We start from the raw sequence: 22,513 nt of genomic DNA, 5'->3' as shown, positions 1-22,513 counted from the left end.
GAGAGAGAGATGAAATGAAATGAAATGATATATTAACGTCTACAAGAGGCCAAAATGACCTATGAGACCAACTGATTACAATGATGAGTCTAGTACCAAGTCTGGGTACAAACAAGAAAACTACAAACAAAGAACTAATAGGAGTGCTACCGACTCCTATGGGTGGCTGGTAGGGTGAGCAATGGTATCATGCCATAAAGGTACAAAGTGGGGATAAGTGTCACCATGATACAATATAGCAGTAGCATGAAGCCTATCCCGATCGACATTCTGGGTGTCGTGCTAGAATCCTGTGGATCCTCTGCTGCAATCTCCGCCGGTGCTGCGTGGCTCCCCTCCTCAGTCGCGGTCGTCTCGATCTCCCTAACTCTATAGCTCGATCAATGAGAGTACCGCTGATGTGTGTATGGGTGGGAACCGAGCTCTCTGGTGGTGGTGTCCCCTCTGACTCTGTGGTACTCAGACTGAAGAAATCTGAGATGCGTCTCTGGGACTGTCTCTGTCTTTGCCCATTCAATAGAGCGTCTCTATGTCTCTGAATCTCAAGTAGGAATAATCCGAGACATCTTTGATCCTGATATCTCATGACTCTGTCTAACGAGTCAAAACCATCTCTGAATAGACAATGAAAGCGTCCCCGTATCTCATAGTAGACTGTGCAGCGACATATGTAGTGAAACTCTGTCTCTGGCTCTGCATGGCATAACTGACATATCCTACTGTCTGCTGGTATGCCTCTGAATCTACCTGTCTCAATCCCAAGCTGGTGTGAAGATGTGCGAATCTGGCCAATAGCACATCGTAACCTATGAGATAGATGTGTGTCCATGTAACTGGGCCGTGTGACAAATCCGTCTGTCGTGAGTTGAAGAAGATGTTCTCTATAGAAAACCCTCTTCGTACCCAACTCCCGTGATGGTTCTATCCATGTCCTCTTGCTATCAAGCTGGATAAGATCCTGCCGAATGAGTCTAGTAGTCTCCATCCGGTAAGAGCCAAGGATGGTGCATCAAGAGAATACTGGAAAGGGGGCAGCCTGTCCATGCTGAAACCATGCCTTTGAAACCATGAGTTCATCTGTGCATACCAACATGATGTATCTCCCTGTAATGCCAGCTGTCTGGATGACTCGAGAGCAAGCCTGGCATACCTGTCCCTGGTGGTGTCTCATAAGCTGTGTACAAATGATACTGATCTGGTGAGTGCCTCAACCTCCATAGGTGGGGCAGCCAGCTCCGCTCGTATGATGTCATGTGGGACTGAGGCCTTGGCTCTAATCAGCCTAGAAATCATAGGTATCAGGGGTCTCTCCATATTAGTCCATCCAGCACTGTCAATAGACGATCCCCAAACCTGAACCGCGTAGTGCATAACTGAAGCGACCAAAGTATCGAAAAGCCAGAGCTTTGTTCAAGGTTCCTGGAACTGAACTTGCGAGCAAATCCTCTCTAAACCACCTAGGGCTGCATAGGCACGAGTCAATCTAGTGTCTGCTGCCACTTTCAGTGTGAACCTCGGTCCACTAAAGACCACCCCAAGATATGTGTATGCATCAGTGTACTCCATACTGTCCTGTCCATATGTGAAAGTAGGTGCTGATCTCCTAACCCACTGTGGCGTGGTATTAAATACCATGACCTTGGTTTTACCAAGGTTGACAGACAATCCACTATCCTCTGCAAAACTATGCAATGCGTCCAAATGTCTCTGCATACCCTCTGGCGATTCTGATATCAACACGATATCGTCAGCATACAATAAAAGAGGGATCCATGTCCCTGCAAGCTTAGCACCTCTATCACCTCCTCTGTCAATATAATCAGAGACCCCATCAACATACATACCAAATAAAGTAGAGAACAGTGGGCATCCCTGTTTCACTCCGATGGTGGAGTGAACTATGTCGGATATCCCCTCTGATGTGCGTACATGACCCATCACTGAACTGTACAATGCCATGATCCCCCACATCAGCTCTGTGGGTACCCCCAATTCCATAAGCCGGTGCATCAATCTGGCCCTCGGCACTGTGTCAAAGGCTTTGCGAAAATCCACAAAGCTGCAGTATATCCGTCTACCATGTGCTCGACCCTCCTCAATGATAGCTCTGAGTGTAAAGACATGATCTAGTGTGGAGAAACCCCTTCTGAAACCAGCCTGCCCAGGTGCTCGTATGCCCATAATCTCTGCCCAACTGCTCAGCCTATGCTCGAGGATGGATGCATATAACCGTGCCAATGTGTGTCCTACCATGATAGTACGGTAATTCCCCGGCACTGTGGGGTCACCTGTCTTGAAGATAGGTACAATAGTAGATAATCTCCAAGACTCAGGGAGACCCTCACATATGACACGGTTGAATAGCCGTGCAAGCATCTCTGCCAACAAATCCCCAGCATGTATAATGTGCTCTGCTACCAAACCCTCATGATCCTGTGCCCGTCTGGTCTTCATCCTGTCAATGGCCTCCTTTACCATCTCAGTGGTAAAGAAGGTGCTCGTAGCCGGACATGGCTGTGGTGGGTCTGGTAATGGTGGTTGTCCAGGTACAGTGTATAAAGATGTCGCATACTGCCCCCATATCTCTGTAGAAGTAATCACTGGTGGGGGAGACTTCTCATGGAATAGACGCCAAGCCTCTCCTGAATCTCTACTAAGGAAGAGCTGATATAAATCTTGCTCCATCTGGACCAAGAAAGCTCGCTTCTTCCGCCGCACTAGTCGTCGTGTAGCAATGCGAGACTGTCTATAGGTGATCACTCCCAATGTAAGGTCCCGCTGTATCTGAGCTCTCCTCTGTCGACACTCCTCATCATACCAGTTGTTCTGAGGCATGTGCCCAGAACGACGTCTCTGCCCAGGCTGAGTGTGTGGATATGCCTCTGTCGCTGCCCCATGTAATGTCACTGTCAGCATAGATGTGATCTCCTCCACTGTGTATACTGGCTCTGATGTGCATAAAAGCCTACGTATCTCCTCTACATAGACTGAGTCAGTCTCTGGTGTAAAAGTATAGCGTGTATGTCCACCACCCCGTGAGGCCTGAGATGTATTGTACTCAAAGGAGACTGATAATGTTAAAAGTGCATGATCTACTGCTATCCCAACTAGCCTGGGCCCCACTGTGAAATCCTGAATGTGAGAGATAAAGCTCGGATGTGTCAGAACATAGTCTACAGTGCTGGACCCATGTCTATGTGGAAAACAAGTAAAACCTGTAGACAATGGGAAAGTCGTTAAGCCATTCAGTATGGCTAAACTGTGAGTAGTCGTCATCTCTCTCAGGTATCTCCCATACTCTGTATGCTCTCTGTCGTGTGAGCATCTCTCAAGTCCCAATTCCTCTGGCTCTAGCTCTCTAAGCATCTCCTCTGATGTGTCATAGAAGACTGTCTGTGAGCTGCCTGTACGGGCATTGAAATCCCCCAGGAGTATGATGTCTCCATCTCTGGAGAACTCCCAGATATCATCATCAAGTACAGAGTAAGGAGACTGTCCTCTGGGTGAAGCATATATTGAAGTGCTGGGAGGAAAATAGCATATGGCGATGTACAAGAAACGTCCAGTCTCTGCCCTCAGCCTCACCCACAAGTATCTGGCCTGATCATCTCTCCGAACTATGTGCAATAGTGGTTGGAGCTCCTCTCTGAAAAGAACTGCTACACCACGTGATCCTCTAGTCCCATGTGGAGTTCTGGTGCATGTCCTACAAGCTGTCTCCCATCTGTATCCTGATATGTGCGGCATCAACTGTCCTGGAGCCTGATGAGTCTCTGAGTAGAAAACAATGTCTCTGTCTCTGAAGCTATCCTCAAAGGCCCCCACATCAAGTCTATACGAACCATTATAGTTCCAAACTGCCATCCTGAGAGTGGTCCCATAGGTCTCGCACCGTCATGTAGAGCGGTGCTCTGTAATCACTACTCGTCCATTTCTGTAGAAAGCTAACTTCCCCTTCTCCCTTGCTGCTATAATCTCTGGCATGACCTCTCTCATATGTGCAAGCTGTGAGAGCGTAAGATCATCTCCTAAAAAGGTACCTGTTTTCTTGAGGGTTGGCCTCTTCTTTAAAAAGTCTTTCTTTTCTTCCATGGAGGGAAAGCGCAAAATGAGAGCCCGTCCTTTTGAACTCTCCCCATTACCTTCACTCTTCTTGCCCACTCTCCAAGCTTGTGTGTGCGAGGGCTTCTCCACCCCCATCATGGACATGAGGCTCTTCACCTCTTGGTCCACCTTATCTGAATCTTTTAGGCCGGTCACTCTCACGTGTAGAGCGCGTACCCTTCTTCGTTGTTCCTCTTCTAGTGTTTTGTTGATGATGTCGGGTGTAGTCGGAATTTCCTTGCCCTTTCCCTTCTTGACAACTTCAATCCATTTTTCAGCCTCGTCCATTTTCTTTTGTGTTTTGGAGAGAACCTCCACCCATGAGGTCTTCATTTCTCCTTCCTCCTTTATTTCTTTGACTTGTGCTCGTATACTATTCAGCTCGTCAATCATTGATGGCTGAATTTCCCCATCTTCAAGGCGTCTTCTCTCTTTGGTTACGTCGAGTTCCTCCCGAAGGGCTGAGATGCTACTTTTTAAAGCTTGAATTTCATCCCGGAACTCCTTGCGTTCTAGTTCCCTCGCCTGTTCCTCCCTCTTTTTCCATTCGAGAATTAAATTCTTCTCTTTCTTCCACTCATCCATGTGGGCTTTGCATTCTTTCAACTCCTTTTCAATGGCTGTCATCCTCTTGCTTGTGACCATGTAGTGCGCCGCCATTTGTCTTGCCTTATTTGTTTCACTTTCTGAGAGAGAGGAGAGAGCAACCTATACGCACCGCATTATGCATACATATGTTTCCCCATTCAGCCTACATGGCATATGTTTGCTTTCTGTATGTGTCAATTTGCAATTTCTGTGAGCTCTGCAGTTTCCAAATTCCTTGCAAATAAATCCCTGCAGGTAAGATACTCCCTGAAAGCTATACTGGGCTCAATACGCGCTGAATGAATGCTGATGCTGATGGCAGATGCTACTGAACTGGTGTTGAAGCTACTGGATGGCTGAGTACTGAATGGGTACTGCAGGATGCTGACTCCAGGAGATGGCGATGAGGGAAGGGAGACCTCTGCGATGTCTGGTCTGTTGACACGCCGAAGCCCCTGCTGAAAACGCTAACTCTGGAGCAGCAAACGCTGGTACAAGTTGAGCCTAACGCAGGCTGCCAGGTGCTGGGCGTAGGATAATGCAGGTGTTTGCTGGCTGACCCACGCTATCTGCGAGAGAGAGAGAGAGAGAAGGAGAAGAAGAAGAAGAAGAAGAAGAAGAGAGAGAGAGAGAGAGAGAGAGAGAGAGAGAGAGAGAGAGATAGAGATTTACCATTTATGTATGTCATCTTGTGTGGATCTTGTGGATTAATGATTTTGATCATTTTTGCAGATCGAGAGGAGCCCTCAATGATTCAGATAGATCCCACACTCTCAGCATGTGAGCGGTCAAGCGTAGCAGCTGACTGCTTGGCTTCTTCTGATAGCTCTGCCATGTCATTTCGCCGTTGGACCATCCGTGATTATTCCAAAGCATACAAGTCTGGAACACTTACGCCAACAATGGTAATAATTTTGTGAAGTAGTGCACGAGAGTAAAAGACATTTCTTTGTGGTTTGTGGCTAATGACTATGCATGTGACATGACTTTTTTGCTATTCTAAGGTTGCTGAGAGGTTTCTTCAAGCAGTTAAGGAATCTCTTCAACCTGCTCCTGGCATGGGCTTTTTTATCAATTATTCTGAAGAGGAGATTCTCAAGCAGGCTGAGCTATCAACTTCTCGTTACAACAAAGGTAACTAAGAAAAAGCATGGACTGAGCGTGTCATCATTAATTGTGTGAATAAGTCTATTTGCAGTAGTAGTAGGGGGTACCCAGCTGGAGAAAATAAAAAAATGGTGGAATTAGTTTGGAACGGAAAAGGGAATGGTGCACGGTGTGAGGAAAAAGGAAGGGTGCGAGAAGGTCGCACGGTAGGGGGTACCCAGCTGGAGAAAACAAAAAAATGGTGGAATTAGTTTGGAATGGAAAAGGGAATGGTGCACGGTGTGAGGAAAAAGGAAGGGTTCGAGAAGGTCGCACGCGTGGCTTGGCATGCTCTGTGTGTGTGTGTGTGTGTGTGTGTGTAGCCTTGCGAGGTAGCTCGATAGAGCCCTATCTGTCTTCCTAGCGCTGTGCTACAGGCCGCTCTCTCTCTCTCTCTCTCCCCCGGTTGCCGTGCTGCAGAGGCGAGACCCCACAGGCACTGCAGAGTTTAGGCCTGGCAGAGCGTTTGCAATGCATCTAGTGTGTTTAAGGTTTGGCTGCAAGAGAAAGTGCGCGTTGTAATGCTCCACCCACAGAGAAGCCGACATAATCACGGTAGCGGCATACAGCTAGCTGCACCATTGCGGCCATTTCTGAGGGATTTAGGTTCTACAGAGGCAATTTTTGAGCTTTAGGCGAAGCCTCACCGAGGGAATCTTCTCACGTAAATTTGGTTCTATTTAAAGAACACCGAGTAGGACCCAGTAGTAAAGAAGAAACTTGGAACTTTTCTCTACTATGTCACATAAAGTTATAAATCACTCTTTTTGTGCGTAGTCCAAAACACCACATGAAACATGGATAGAAGTACGAGGCTACGTTCAGAATGGCTTTATGGAAACAAAAGCTAACTGATATTTAGAAACTTATAAATATGGGACAATTGACTTTATTTAACTAAGGGGCCCAGCGAACTTATGCTTTCCCACCAGCGTACACAGAATTTGATTGCAAAAGTGTTACATGCCATCAGTACGTGTCCCCAATTTTCAAACCATTAGTTTCATTGAGAATCTCAGTGGATTCGTTTTTGAGTTTTAAAAGAAAACCTCGCTACAAAAGTATTGTGCAAGACACAGGAGAGTAGAAAAGGAAGAAGATAGAAATGAAATCTTCCAAGCTAACAAGCTAAGTGGAAGATTTGGGTGAAATATTTTTTTTTTCTTTTTTGGAAAATTACCAAAATATTCCTCTAATTTGTGGGAAGTATGTGGCTACAATTTGGACCCATTAGTTTTTTTTTTTGAGGGGGGGTGGGGGGTGGGGGGTGTTGTTTGCAATTAGGAGATGACATCTGGTAAGGCAGAGGATAAAAAAAATTCACTCTCACCTATACCAAGATATTTCTCTCTCTATATATATTGGACGTCAGTCGACAGCAGACACTCTCTCTCTCTCTCTCTCTCTCTCTCTCTCTCTCTCTCTCTCTCTCTATCGTGTTCTCGCAGGTGCAAACTGGCTACATTGTCCATGATTTGTACTTACGTGATGGGGAGGGCGCAGAGTGGTGTCAAGGATGCACACATAATGTGGGTGGGGGATTCGATTGGGGGTGTACAAGCAGCTGGTGGCTAAGGAGGGCTTTCAGCGTCTGGCTTGGTTGCAGACAAAGACGGACGACGAGCTTGGCATACAAATGCAGGCCGCCATGCCCAGCTTCCTCAGAAAGGAGGGGGCCGCATGTGGGGTGGGGTCAACCGGCAGAGGGTGGCGATAAGGAGATGAGGGCGCGGGGGGTGGGGAAGTCAGGAAATTGAGAAGGGCAAGGAGGCGGCGAGGTGGGGAGATGGCATCATCTAGGTCAACTCAGGCAGGGAGTGCTCGCAGGGGGGATGGGGATGATGTGCCTCTTTCTCTCTTTTTGCGTGCACTCTGTGCCTCCCTCTTTTACGCTCTCTCTCTCTCTCTCTCTCTCTCTCTCTCTCTCTCAAATGGCGTGCTGCAAAACGAAGTGAAAGTGTTAGTCAAGGGCTATGTCATGATAGGTAGGAAGAAGAATTGATGACACCATTGGTTATGGCGGGCTGCTATGGGGGGCAGTAGGAGGTCAGTGTGCCAACTACGCAGCAAAGCGGGGAAGGAGAGCAGAATTGGTGTGGAGAAGGGGGCAAGACAAGATGAGATTTTGTCTTGTGGTGTCAGCATTGACAATGAGATGGTTGCTAAGGGTTGTGGGAAGTGTGTGTAAGGGGAGATTGTTACACAGTCCATCAGGAGTCGTCAGAGGAGACTGTTGGTGGAGGTTGTTCAGGGGAACAGGGTTAAGGACAGAGCGATGGGCGGTGATTGTGCAGTGCAGAAAGATAGAGGGCAGACGACCAGGGCGTGTGAACGGAGCGTGCATGCTCTTTTGCCTTAGAATTTAGGGGATTCACTAGATTGCAGATGAAAAATTAATTAATAGATGGAGAACAGACCGAGTATGTCCCATTAGTTTGCATAATCTATATCTGCACACGATTTTAAGGCTCATTCAACCGTCATCTCCATGTAGCCCCTCCACCTACCTTTGATGGATTGAATAGGGCAATGAGGTTGAGTCTCAGGACAGGACCCTGTAAAAGTGGTGCTGAATGATAGCCCAAGTAGGGATATGCAGTTGTGTCTCAGGACGGGACCTGTATGGGCCTCTATGTTTCCATATAAACACAGCGAGTGATATGTACTGTAGTAGCCAGTATTATGTTTTTTGGGAATCTGTCTGTTTGCGGATCTCCAAGAAGAAGACCTCTAAGTGGCATTATTCTGAGAGCTGAAAATCTTTGATATCAAAATTTCAATATGACCTGTAACAAGTAACTATATGAGTAGCCTACCTCTGACTCCTTTGATCTGGGCATTTCTATGGTCAATGTGTATGCTCGATACTTTCATTTGTGATGCAAGCTAAGTGGGCTGTGAAAAGAGTGGTTTATGGGATTCTGCAATGTATTTAATAGCTAGAGATTCTGTTCTCAGCTCATGGAGCTAGGGAGGCACATCCTGGTCAAAAAAGCTAAGGCTGCCCAGTGCCAACCAAATTTCAGAAGGGACCCTAGATTTATGATGTAACCTGCCTGGTGCTTGTGCTAACAAAATGTCGTGGCCCAGCTCTGTCGCGCAAACTCCTGCCCCAGCTTGGTCGCATTAATCACCTGGACCTGCTATAGCTTCGTATGCAGAGTTGGCTATTCAGCAATTACTAGCGGTTCTGTGCCCCGTGTGTGTGTGATGACGGGCGAAACTGATCTGATTATCGAAGCTCCAACGGGAAGAGCAGGCGTGCCCTCCTAGATCAGTGCTTCTGCAAGCTCTTGATGTGTGTGCGCGCACATGGGGTATTTGGGTGTGTGGTAAATCCTTTTGCCACTCATATGTCGTGCAACTCTGTTCTGCACAACATCTACCCTATGCAGGCCCTTCACAGCGCTCCGGTGTTTGAAGTTTGATTTCGCCTGCACGCGGTCCTGTCGTTTTGTGTGAGAGAGAGAGGTGCGAGTGTGTGTAGGTTTGTTTGTCGGTGTATATTTGCAGGTTCTGTAAAATCATTTGGTTTTCAGTTTGATTAAATTCTTCAAGCATCAGGTTTCTGTACAGCCAGCCTGTGTGTGTCTATCTGTGCCAATAGCAGTCAAATATCAAAACCTCCCAAAAAAAGCGTGTGTGTGTGTGTGTGTGTGTGTGTGTGTGAGCTTCACATGGATTCGAGTGATCAGTGTATATACAAGCGCCGGAAAGCCATGGAATCTTCGGATATGGATGCTTTAAGCCTTATCAAAGAATGTTTGCATGAGGACTTTGAGGATGCACGTCAAGCCGGGGAAGGATCCGCTCCCGTCATGGAAGTGCGCATCCCTAGACACGAGCTTATGGATCCTGTTGCTCAATATGCACTTAACGCAATGATTCTTTTTTTCCCGGGTAGAAAGCCTACAGCTCAGGATGTAGGCCAATGGGTTGATTTCCTACTCAAACGGCAAGTAGTTTGAGGGGTTTACTTTGACACACGAGGGTTCTATGAAGTCTTGCTGGCCGACATGGATGCTCGACATGCTCTGCTTAAAATGTCTCCTCTTTTTTTCAATACGCAGATGACTCATGTACTGCCGTGGACTCTTACCAAGGACTATCATAGTCTCATTCGTCACAAGGGATATTTCAAATTTGTCTTGTGGTTCAATTGGGTCCGGCGATTGTGATTTTGTTTAGTCGCATCAGTTGTGATTTGATTTAGTCGGCTATGACGTCTTATGTAGTGGACGAGACTTTGCTACCTTGTGCATCTGTGAGACTGTTGAATCGTGAGAATATATATTTGTCAATGATATTGAATATTTGTCTATTTGTCCATTGCAGCTTCAAGAGAAAATGGCCGATGAAGAACAGGTTTGTGGCACCCAATCAATGCCTGATGATCAACAACAAGCGGCTGTTAATGCATTTCAGCGCATGAAGTCTCTAGCACATGGTATGTCGGCAGAGTAAGCAACGTGCAATACTTGACGACTCTCAATATGGGAAAATCCAAACCACATGCAATGGAAATAGATCAATAAAAAAGTGACCAAGGACATAGAGGATATGTAATTAATCTAGGTGCCTGGACATGCACGGCTTGCTCACAGGCCCACAAAGGTGCCGGAACACTTCCTAGGCTAACCTGAAGCCTAGACCTGAGATAGCTTGTCCACATGCACATAGGGTTGGATGTGCACGTGACATCCCCTCCTTTTTAAAGTTAGATGAGATACTGTGACCGAGCTGCATGGCTTTCTTGAAGTTTGCCAACAACTCTGAATAATCTCTAAAAAATTCTTTATCGACCTACACTACCTCGTGGGTTCCTCGATCCTTGAACTTCAAAAAATATTGTTTGACTTGCTTCTTTGAGCCATGGTGAAACCGATGCAACAAGATTTGCTCCATGTCCATGACTTCGGCTTCATCGATGATCTCTGGTTCTTCTTCTTCGGAAATGTCCTATGGAGGTCTACCCTGAAACACTTTTAACCAAGAAACATGGAAAACGTTGTACATTGACCATGAGCTGGGCAATTGTAATTTCATAGAAACCTCATTGATCTTTTTAATGACATGAAATGGACCATACATTCTGAAAGACAACTTAGGACACTTTTTTCTTACTTGCTTAAGACGTTGCTTCATGATTCTCAAATAGACCCAATCCCCTTCCTTGATAGTAACATCCTGCCGATGCTTGTTACCTTGCCGTGAATAAGGCTCCCAAACCTTGCTTAGCCGAAGCTTCCCACTCTCAGTAATCTCATCCAATGACTGACTTTCAGCATTGGCATCATGCAATGGACTAACTCCTCGAGTAAAAAGTGACTGGAACGGACGGCCAAAAGCTGCCTCATACGGAGTTCTACCAATGGCAGAGGAGTAAGAGTCATGTCCAAAATTGCTTGGACCAATGGGAGATAGACAATGAGACTGTTGATCATGCACATATGACTTCAAAACATCAAAAGCCAACTGATTGTAAATTTCTGTTTGACCATTTGATTGTGGATGAAAAGCAGATGAAAATCTTAACTTTGTGCCAGAATTTTCAAAGAGAGCGCGCCAAAAATTTGACGTGAACTTAACATCCCTATCTGAAACGATTGACTTTGGCAAACCACAGAGGGGGTAACAATCCTTAATGAACAACCGTGCTACATCTTGTGCATTGACTGTGGCCTTACAAAGAATCAACATATAAAATTTGTTGAAACGGTCAACAATTGTCAAACATCGAGTGTTCCTTGAATGCAAACTAGGTGGAAGGTTAGTCACAAAATCCATGGAAATGTCTTGATATGGCCTGTCGAGAATAGACAACGGTAGCAAGAGGCCTTGCTGCTTATCCCGAGGAGCTTTTACTTTTTGACAAATGGTACACTGTGTGACATAATGAAACACATCTTTTTGATATTTTAGGCCAATAAAAGAATCTTTCTATTTTTTCCAAAGTGGTGTTCATTCCCCTGTGCCCACCGGGAGAGAGTCATGAGCATCGTGCAATATGGTTGTCCTGAGAGAGGGAAACACACATAGACGGTGATGAAAAAAATAACAAACCTTCACGAATGAAATAGTTGCTGGGCCCTTGGGAAACAAGAGCCTGCAACCATTGCTTACTAAAATCGGAATTGCATATTGGTACTTCATGGTGTCGAAAGAGACCCTGATGAATAGAAACTGTGGATCTTATGAGAGTGCGCGTGTGCAGAAGCATGAGAGAGGAGAGAGGGAGAGACAATAGACACAAACGCTAGATGTGGTGAAGAGGGGCGATCAGCCCCCCCACTGACTACCAGAGCAAGAGAACCTCAGTACAACAGATGTGTGTGATCTCTGTGAGATGAGATATGGAAGTGGGTACCCCCCTAGCCCTATAAATAGGTGCCCAAGGGGAGGTAGGGCAAGGCCTGATAAAATCCCAACGACCCAACAGAAAATGATATATGGAAATATATGTGGGCGCCCTGACAAAAGTAGGCGGTCGGCCCCATACTCGGGCGGTCGGACTAGGTACAACCTAGACTATGGGTGGCCAGCCCGGAGACATACTAGCCGTACAAGTATGCCTAGACTTGTGAAGCAGCAGAGTGGTGTAAGTCTAACACCCCCTCTCAGCACCTGATGCTGAACAAACCACATGAAGTCGAAGATGTAAGGCAAATGATGAAGATGTCTGCTACAATGGCTGCAGCAGTTTGGGGTGTCCCAACCTCCAAGATATCTCCATGGTAAAGTGTTGTCACGAGCAGTGTAGCAAATTGCTGGACTCCGCCGATACAGGGTGAAGATATTGTGTGAAGGTCCCGAACTGAGTGTGAAAACAACTCCTTGTCATAAAAGAAGTGCCAATAGACCTGCAAGTGTCGTGCAAAATAGGATTTGTGGTGTCTATAGTCAAACCGTCTGGAGAAAATGGAGAAGCCTAGGAACCGTCATGAGAATGATCGGAAGCCTGTCAATGCATGAACCTGTAAACCAGTATGGCCAGGTGGCTAAGTTGTGTAAAACTCCAGGAAGGCTATATGTAAAAATCTCTGTGGTAAACTCCTCCGAAACAAGGAAAGCCAGACTAGACATTCTGCACTGTAGAAGCTACCGTAAGCTGCAGTAGTCACTGAGAGACCGCACGGACCATCACCGGATGGTGTCCTGTCAGTAGGCAGGGTAATCCAAGATGAGGGGAAAGCCAAACTCAACAGTCTGCGCTGCGAAGGGCCTTTGAGCAGAGGTGTGGCTAGACCAAGCTGTCTGCACCGTAATCATCTTGTAGAAGTAGGGAAGCCAGATTGAGAAGTCTACGCTGTGAAGATCCTCCGAGAAGAGGAAAGGCCAGACCAATCTGTCTGCGCTGTCTTGCCTGTATCTCCTGCCTCCAATCCTCCGGTGTCAACCAAAACACAATCCACGCCAACAACGCCACCAAACCGCAACTCGGTGTGGCTCTCAGTGTGAATGAGTTGGGAGTGGTCTACTGCCCAGGTCGGGGGATAAGTCTGCTGTAAGGTTACCGAGGGTGAGTGTAAGTACTCTGAAGGTAGCAATCCAAATGATCAGCAGTGTAGAAGAGCAGCTACACTACCATCCTTAAGTCCATGTAGATGCTCCTAACGTATAAGCAAGTGATCTGACGTGTTGAGGTCAAGTGGTAAGTGTCTGTCCACCAAGGATGGTGGTGTCTTCTCTGGGAATGTCGGAATCCCATATGCCATGAGCATGGCCATATCTCGTGTGAACTCCTCTGATGAGTGCAAAGGTGTGTCCATAGCAAACCACAAGTCACCACCCCCTTTGGAGTGTGCAACCGTCGAATGATGGCTGGAATGAATGGATCTCCAAAGGATCGTATGCCCGTAGATGATCAAGCCGACGTCGAAACTACCGTGTACTATAGCAATCACTGAGAGACCGTATGGACCACCACTGGATGGTGTCTTGGTAGGAGGTAACTTCATTCTTTGTAAAAAACACAAGCCAAGTGTCTGCTGTCCACCCAAAAACGCAACTGCAAGGTGATGAAAACGCTGCTGTCTAGCGATTTTCAGCGTGCTCGTATGCTCCCGGCATGGTCCGAAGCGGTGCAGAGGAGTATGAGAAGGGTGGTGAATCACTGTCAGTGCCCCAAATGGGCTGAAAACAGAGAAAACAGCAAGGGGTAATGGCTGAAATCTGATGAAGACGGAGAGGATACTTGCCAGCAATGCACCGGTGTAGCAGGGCTACAGTGTCACTTTATAGGACATAGAGTTGGATAGTGGGTTACATTGGGACCGGTTCACACTAGACGGACCCTCTGGACGGACGTCTGGTCTGGGAGTGACACGTGGCAGGGTACCTACCGACGACCGACGGTGGCCTAGTGGACCTCGTGGCCAGGTCACCACATGGCTGACATTTATGAGCCGTTGGTGGCTCTTTACGGTGGTACATATGAGTAGTCGTTTGGGGCAGTTCGATTATCTTGTACGTAGTCGTCTAGAGCGGGTCTTACACAGAGCACATTAGCACCATCCCTGCACATCTGAGCCTCGACAACCCCATTGTACCTATGAGTCCTGGGTTGGAGCTGTGAGTGCTGCCACGCCAGAGTCTGTACACGGTTCTTTGAGCTAGTCGAGTCCACATGTTCTGGTCCACTGTTGTTATCCATTGTTTCTGTGTTTCATTCTGTTTGAGAGAGTTTCCATTTGTTTGAGTGAGATTGTCTCGCACATTGCACTGAGGGGCATCCACATTGTAGAGAGCACGACATATTATCCGCGCTACAGGTGCTCTCATTTTGGCGATCACGGTGGGACCTCAACTGAAATCTCACTCTGTGAGGTGCAAATCTTGAAGCTAGTTAAGTTTATCTAGCTTCGCCTACCTTCGCCAGCCTTGCCTTGCACTGTTCTCCTCTCGCCTGGTCCAACTGGTCTAGTCCTCTCCCGCCCTGGTCCAACCTGTCCTCGTCCCTGGTCTAGACCTCCTCGACCCTGGTCTAGTCCTCCTCGTGCCTAGTCTCGTCCCTGGTCCAGCCGGGTCTAGTCACTTACCTGGTCTGGTCTGGTGGAGTCTAGACCTGTCACAAGTTTTCTTGCCCCAAGCTTGGTTGGACTGGTGGTCACTGCATGACACATAAGGAGGTCAGTCGAGCGTCAAAACGCACTACTGAGCCCTCTGAAGTACTATCATAGAAGACGACCTTTGACACCTTGTAGAAATCCTTCAACCTCATCACCTATACCTTCACATACCACATCACCCATTCCTTCATCAGGTTCCCCATCTTCCCGATCACCTTCTCCAGTAAAGCTCTCTCCTATTCTGATACAGCAAGCTATAGAGCTACAGGCTCAGCAAGGAATCATGGAGCCACTAGCTAGTGTTTTGGCCAAGGTAAACATCAAGTTCCCTACCTTCAAAGGGCTTTCTTCAGAAGATGCTGACGACCATGCAAGAAGATTTGTATCTCTCTGTAGGGGACGTGGTCTGAACAGAGAAGATGCTTATTTGGTACTATTTCCATCCACCCTGGATGGCCTAGCAGATAAATGGTATAGTCAATTTGCAGAGAACCATTTTGCAACTTGGGCAGCCTTAAGACAGCAGTTCTGTGCAGCTTTCAGGCCAAGTGACTACCAGGAGAAGGTGTTGGATGAGTTGGTCAACATGGTGCTCAAACCTGAGGAGACTTTTGCAGAGCTTATGACTAAAACTAAGTCGCTGGTGGCCAAGCTCCCCCAACAACCCGGTGAATTCATGGTTAAAAAGTGGGTGGAGAAGGCGCTTCCCAAAACTTCTCAACAAAAACTCCGAGAGAGTCTCCGACCCGACGCCACTCTCAAGGAGTTCATCGCAGCTGCTACTAGGATAGAGGGGGCTAGGAAGCTGTTCAACAACTCTCCTCACATAGAAACTCCCTCTGCGTTCTCGGAAGGTAGTCCTGCTGATCCTTTAACTTCTTTACGCAGGGAACTGGAAGCCCTAAAGTTACAGCGAGCTCTTCAAGAGGAGAGGTCCTTCTCTCTTAGACAAGAGAAGCCTCCAAATCATGAGGCATTGGAACAGATTAAGCGCGAGCTAGAAGAGCTCAAGTGTCAGCAAGAGACTAAGGCTACGGTTTGGTGTAGCTCATGCCGCTCTCCAGGGCACCCTCCGCAGGAATGCCCCCTTCGGGTTTACTGCCACTTCTGTGAAAAATCTGGACATGAGGACAAGGATTGTTACTACCTAAAGGGATTGCACAAAATACAGCAAAGTCTTGGTCCTTCTCTCCAACAAGGGTTAGCACCATCATCCAACATGGTTTCCCACTACGGCCATCCCAACTACATGCCACCTTTGCTCAATACCCCTGCTGTCCAAGGTATGTCAAAAACTTTCCCGACTCAAAGTTTTTATAATGCTAATGCCACCTCAACCCCTCAGAGCTTCTACACTTCAGCCTCCAACTCCATGCAGCAACCACCTCGTCCCCCGTTTCGCCCTTCCAATTGGCCCATACTCTGCTACAGATGCGGAGAGTATGGGCATTATCAGAGCAAATGCCCTCTGCCAGAAGGCTCTTCTCCGTGCCAACTTTGTCCTGAGGCTCAGGATCACTACACTAAGGATTGTCCAAAACAACGCGCCTCTACCTCTGCGAGCCCAAGTCAGAGCCAACCTGAATTCACCTTTCCCAAGATCAATTTGATAGCAGTTAGTACCAACCCCAAGCCACCCCTTTCTGCCCATATGATTGCCTCTCAAGACAAGTTGCAGCTGGTAGAGGAGCCAGCTGGTGTCCTCACACGAGCTCAGAGGGCAGCCCTCGGCCTCAATCTTCCAGCAGGTACAGCCCTTTCCTCCCCAATGCCTACACCTCCTCCAGCAGCTGACATGCCATCCCCTAGTGCTAAGAAAGGATCTTTTCCTATGCTCTCCGATATTGATGGGGCTTTCTTAGAAGCAGTTGCTGACTTACAAAAGATCAAAGTACCAGAGGAACAACAACAGGTAGAAAAAGAGAAGCATACAGCACAGACAGTCTTGAAGAACACTTTCCAACAAGTGTCCCTCTATGACATGCTTCGACTAGATGCGAGTTTCAGAAGTGACACCCTTGCAGTTATTCAGTCACTTTACCCTGGAGCAGGTCCTAGTGGCGGGCACCTCCCAGTGCGACAGTCAGAGTCCTATATGATATCCAATCCTGTTGCTCCACTCACTGATTATAGAAGCCCTCGCCTGACAATGTCCATTTTAGGTCGGCAATTCTCAGGAGTGATAGTGGATGGTGGATCCGGCATCAACCTGATGCCCGAGTTCACTATGTTAGCTCTAGGTCTACAGCCTACTCGCCCTGATCCCTTCACAGTTACATTGGCCGACCAGCGAATAGTCTACCCAGTGGGCATAGTGGATAATGTGCCTCTGCAGGTACAAGACTTTACTTTTAACTTGGATTTTGTGGTGGTTCGTCTTCCCCAGGTTGAGGGCGGATTTCCCTTGCTTATTGGAAGACCATGGCTGCGACACACTAAAGCACTCCACGATTGGGAAAATGATGCAATGTGGATACATAATTCTGGCTCCTCGATGCAACCCATTCTCTTAGAAGGTGGTATGGATCCCGTGGTGCAACATAGTTCTTTGTCCTTAGCAACCAGCCTCGAATTGGAACAACCTACTCCACCTGACGGGTTAGATGAGGATCTGTTGGAATGGTTGGATGCTACCAAATCTATGCCCTGTTTTGGAGTTTCAATTCACTCTTTGCTTGAAGGTACACCCTCTTCCAATGTTTCCAAGGTAACTAAACCTTATGAGCCACATGAGCCAGCTCAAGAGTTGAAGGTCACAGAAGATACTCCTGATGCGCTCTCGGTGAAAGCCCTCTTGATAAAAGCCGTTGAATTTGGAAAGCCAAGGAAAAAGTATATAAGCAAAAAGAAATCTCCCCTACAGGAGTTCAACCCCCTTCAAACATCAGCCCCATTGGTGTCTGCTTCTCCAACCAGAACGAAGCTAACCTCTGTGTCTAGCCAACTCCCTTCACAGAGCAGGTCCTGCTTGATGTGCTGGATGAATTCCCTACTCCTGCTCGTTGTCTTGCTGAGAATAGTTGGTTCTGTCCTCAACCTGCACTTTCATAATGCTCTGACCTTCCTCGCCCTTACCAACACACCCTCGTCCCTAACCACCCCCTCACATACCCTCGCCCCTACCCTAACCCTACTTGCCCCTACCCACCCTCTCCCTTCCTCTCGCCCCTACCCACCCCCTCACCCCCCCTCGCCCCTACCCTATCCCTACTCGCCCCTACCCACCCCCTCACACACCCTTGCCCCTACCCTCCCCTCTCGCCCCTACCTACCCTCTCCCTTCCCCTCGCCCCTACCCACCCCCTCTCGCCCCTACCCACCCCCTCGCCCCTACCCTCCCCCTCTCGCCCCTACCCACCCCCTCACCCCCTCTCGCCCCTATCTAGCCCTTCCCTCTCGCCCCTACCCACCCTCTCCCCCTCCCCCTCGCCCCTATCTAGCCCTCCCCACCCCTCCCACTCTCCCCCTCGCCCTCGCCCTACTCTCCCCCTCGCCTAGTCCCCATCACTACCCTCGCCCTCGCCCTAAGTCCCTCCCCCTTGCCCACTCGCCCCTACCCAACCTTTATTCACCCTACCCTTCCTCTCTCGTCCCTTCCCAATCCACCTCCAATTAGCCCCTACCCAATCCCCCTCGCCCCTACCCTCTCCAATTGGTCCATACCCAATCCCAATCCCCTCGCCCCTACCCTATCCAATCGGCCCCTACCCAATCCAATCGGTCCCTACCCTCTCGAATTGGTCCCTACCCAATCCAATCGGTCCCTACCCCCTCGAGTTGGTCCCTATCGGCCCCTACCCAATCCAATCGGTCCCTACCCCCTCGAGTTGGTCCCTATCGCCCCTACCCTCTCCAATTGGTCCATACCCAATTCCAATCCCCTCGCCCCTACCATCTCCTATCGGCCCCTACCCAATCCAATTGGTCCCTACCCTCTCCAATTGGTCCATACCCAATTCCAATCCCCTCGCCCCTACCCTCTCCAATCGGCCCCTACCCAATCCAATCGGTCCCTACCCTCTCGAGTTGGTCCCTACCCTCTCCCATTGGCCCCTACCCAATCCAATTGGCTCCCACCCCCTTAAGCCCTCGCCCCTACCCTTCTCTCACCCCTCGCCCCTACCCACCCCCTTCCCCCCCCCTCTCGTCCCTACCCACCCCCTTAAGTCCTCGCCCCTACCTACCCTCTCTCGCCCCTACCCTCTCCTCCCTTGCCCTCGCCCCTACCCACCCCCTCACCCTCCCCCTCACCTCCCCTCGTCCCTACCCACCCCCCCTTCCCCCTCGCCCCTATCTAGCCCTCCCTCCCCACCCTCGCCCCTACCTACCCCCCCTCGCCCCTACCCACCCCCTCCCTTGCCTCAGCCCTAACAAGCCCCCCTCGCCCCTGGTCAAACTGGCATCCAGGTCAAAATGCTTGCTGGGAGCTCTATCCAAATGGACAGATGCCCAGTAACAAGACTGTTGGTGGCGGTGATGATGCCTTTAACATCGTCTTCAGTGAGACGAGATGGGAGCGGGAAAGCATGTTCCTCGAGCTGTGTTTGTTGATTTAGAGCCCACTGTGATTGATGAACCAACCTGGTTACTTACCCCAGAATTCACTTCATGCTTTCATCATATGCCCCAATGTTTTCGGCAGCTAAGGCCTATCATGAGCAGTTGTCCGTTGCAGAGATAACCAACACATTTGAGCCATCGTCAATGATGGCAAAATGTGATACTAGGCATGGTAAATACATGGCATGCTGCACAAAGGGGCAGAGAAATTTTGTGTAATCCTATCACAGTAGCAAGTTTATGAACCTTTTTGGCTGTTTCCTTGGGGCTTTCAAGCATTCACCTGGTTGCCATCACAATGCCGTTAATGCTTTTTGTTTTGCCATTAAGATGGAGCTTAACCGCATCGCATTATTACTCGAGCTTCTGATCATCCCTCTTTTCGACAATTTCATCAGCAAGTGCGGACCAGGTCATTTTCTTCTCACTATAGTTATGGAGGATAAAGATGCGTTGGATCCAAACCGAGCATATCTCTTTGTTGAGGAGCCTCAGTCTGTTTTGCGGATTGGGATTCTTGGACTATGCAATCATATTGGGTTCTTGCCTATTCAAAGGCTTAAGGCGTTGCAAGCAGGACAGTGTTTTACTCCACTTTTGAGGCATGTAAGGTCATGGTTGGGCCTAGCACCTGCTTCAAGAAATGTACGGATGCAGCACCTAGTGGTTTTCTTTCACAGTTTTTTCAGTATTCCTCTCACCGAGACGGTGAGCGGTCTTGTGGCGGGCAACCTGTAGCAGGGCTACAGTGTCACTTTATAGGACATAGAGTTGGACAGTGGGTTACATTGGGACTGGTTCACACTAGACGGACCCTCTAGACGGACGTTTGGTCTGGTAGTGACACGTGGCAGGGTACCTACCGACGACCGACGGTGGCCTAGTGGACCTCGTGGCCAGGTCACCACATGGCTGACATTTATGAGCCGTTGGTGGCTCTTTACGGTGGTACATATGAGTAGTCGTTTGGGGCAGTTCGATTATCTTGTACGTAGTCGTCTAGAGCGGGTCTTACACAGAGCACATTAGCACCATCCCTGCACATCTGAGCCTCGACAACCCCATTGTACCTGTGAGTCCTGGGCTGGAGCTGTGAGTGCTGCCACACCAAAGTCTGTACACGGTTCTTTGAGCTAGTCGAGTCCACATGTTCTGGTCCACTGTTGTTATCCATTGTTTCTGTGTTTCATTCTGTTTGAGAGAGTTTCCATTTGTTTGAGTGAGATTGTCTCGCACATTGCACTGAGGGGCACCCACACTGTAGAGAGCACGACATATTATCCGCGCTACAACCGGATGCCAAGGCCGGGTAGATGGTGGCAAGATCCGGGGTCCAAAAGGTGAGCGTTGCCCTCCTGTTACAAAAACGCAGGTCAATTTGCATTCCACTTTTGCTGCACTTTTTGGCACCAAAAACCTTCTATTTACTGAAAAAACAAGGGCTTGATGGGTACCCTGGGTCCCTAGCAACTTGTGGAAGGTGTCAACGACACAAAGTGACCAATAAGACTGTCGAAAATGGGCTGAAAACCCAAAAACGCAAATGAAGGTCAAAAGCAAATGGAGGAGGTGCATTTCCGGTGACGAAACTGTCGCAGAAGTGTAGCGCTAGCAGGGAAATCAACAGATCTAATGTTTCTTGCAAAAAACGCAGGTTGAGGTGAGGTCCTCCACCACAAAAATGGATCCCGTTTTTGCGTTGCCTGGTTGATGTAAAAACGCTGACAAATCTGGCTTCGGTTGCAAAAACGCTGGTTGATACAGCCCTTCGAAGAAGAACCTGATGCGATGTAGCGCCTCAGATTAGGCAGAGCCTGAAGTTGCTGATACCATGTGTCTTGGCGATTGATACCATGTGAGAGTGCGTGTGTGCGGAAGCATGAGAGAGGAGATTGAGAGAGACAGTAGACACAAAGGCTGGATGTGGTGAAGAGGGGCGATCAGCCCCCCCACTGACTACCAGAGCAAGAGAACCTCAGTACAATAGATGTGTGTGATCTCTGTGAGATGAGATATGGAAGTGGGTACCCCCCTGGCCCTATAAATAGGTGTCCAAGGGCAGGTAGGGCACGGCCTGATAAATGTCCCCACGACCCAACAAAAAATGATATATGTGGGTGCCCGGACAAAAGTGGGCGGCCGGTCCCAAACTCGGGCGGTCGGACCAGGTACAACCTAGACTATGGGTGGCCAGCCCAGAGACATACTAGCTTACAAGTATGCCTAGACTTGTGAAGCAACAGAGTGGTGTAAGTCTAATAGATCTCGACTCAAGAGCCAAGATCTGTCCTTTGCGACTTAACGCATCTGCAAAACAACAGGGTTAGCTTTACAAGGCACATACTCAATCAAACCACCAAATTGCTCAAAAAATTGTGACCACCGCGTTTGGCGATCACTCCAATGTGCACTAGACATAGATTGGAGCCACGGGCTTGATGGTTTGTGCGAACTGTGAACTCTCTACCATACAGAAGTTCTTTGTCATAAACCGAATAATTCTTTTCGGCACTATTTAACTTCCGACTGAGAAATGTAACTGGGCGGCCATGATGTAAGACCTATTAATAATGGCGGATAAATATTACTCGCATTCATAATAATAAACATTAAGTTAACATGCTAATTAAAATGACGCAAGCAAGCCAAGTACAAAATAACACAAAATAGGTTGGTTGATGAGAGAGTTTATTATATGTACAATGCTTCTCCATTTATAGATGGAGTAACACATGCAAGAAATGGAGGTGGCAGATGCTAATGCATCCACATAGGTAGCTAGATGTAATGTGCATAAGGAGCTTTAGGACAAGTGTATGCTCCATGTGGCATGCTAGGTGTAGGCATGTTTTCCCACTAAAGTGTGTGAAAGTTGAACCATAAGGGGTTGTTCACATAGGTATAGGATGGAAGTAGGTTTAAATCCTAACAATCGCCACCTTAAACCTGATTTCATCCTAAGATTGCCTAAGATACATCATGCCTAGATCTCAATGGATGCAATAGGTCATGGTTCATACAAGGCGTCCTTAGGTAGGTGCATGGGT

General features: G+C 48.2%; 1 protein-coding gene across 2 annotated transcripts in view; it reads left to right on the top strand.

Moving 5' to 3' along the window:
• The window catches only part of LOC147439914 (fatty acid amide hydrolase-like), an 80,651-nt gene that overhangs the window by 14,403 nt on the left and 43,735 nt on the right, over positions 1-22,513 (top strand). For both annotated transcript variants that reach the window (XM_086485644.1, XM_086485645.1), the window contains exons 4-5: positions 5,425-5,597; positions 5,697-5,826. In XM_086485644.1, coding sequence (XP_086341770.1) covers positions 5,425-5,597; positions 5,697-5,826 — 303 coding nt within the window. The remainder of the gene's footprint in view (positions 1-5,424; positions 5,598-5,696; positions 5,827-22,513) is intronic.

This window comes from Adiantum capillus-veneris, chromosome 16, assembly GCF_014529385.1.
Source record: "Adiantum capillus-veneris isolate H3 chromosome 16, ASM1452938v2, whole genome shotgun sequence".
NCBI classification, from domain to species: domain Eukaryota; kingdom Viridiplantae; phylum Streptophyta; class Polypodiopsida; order Polypodiales; family Pteridaceae; genus Adiantum; species Adiantum capillus-veneris.
This window is presented reverse-complemented; position numbering and strand designations above follow the sequence as displayed.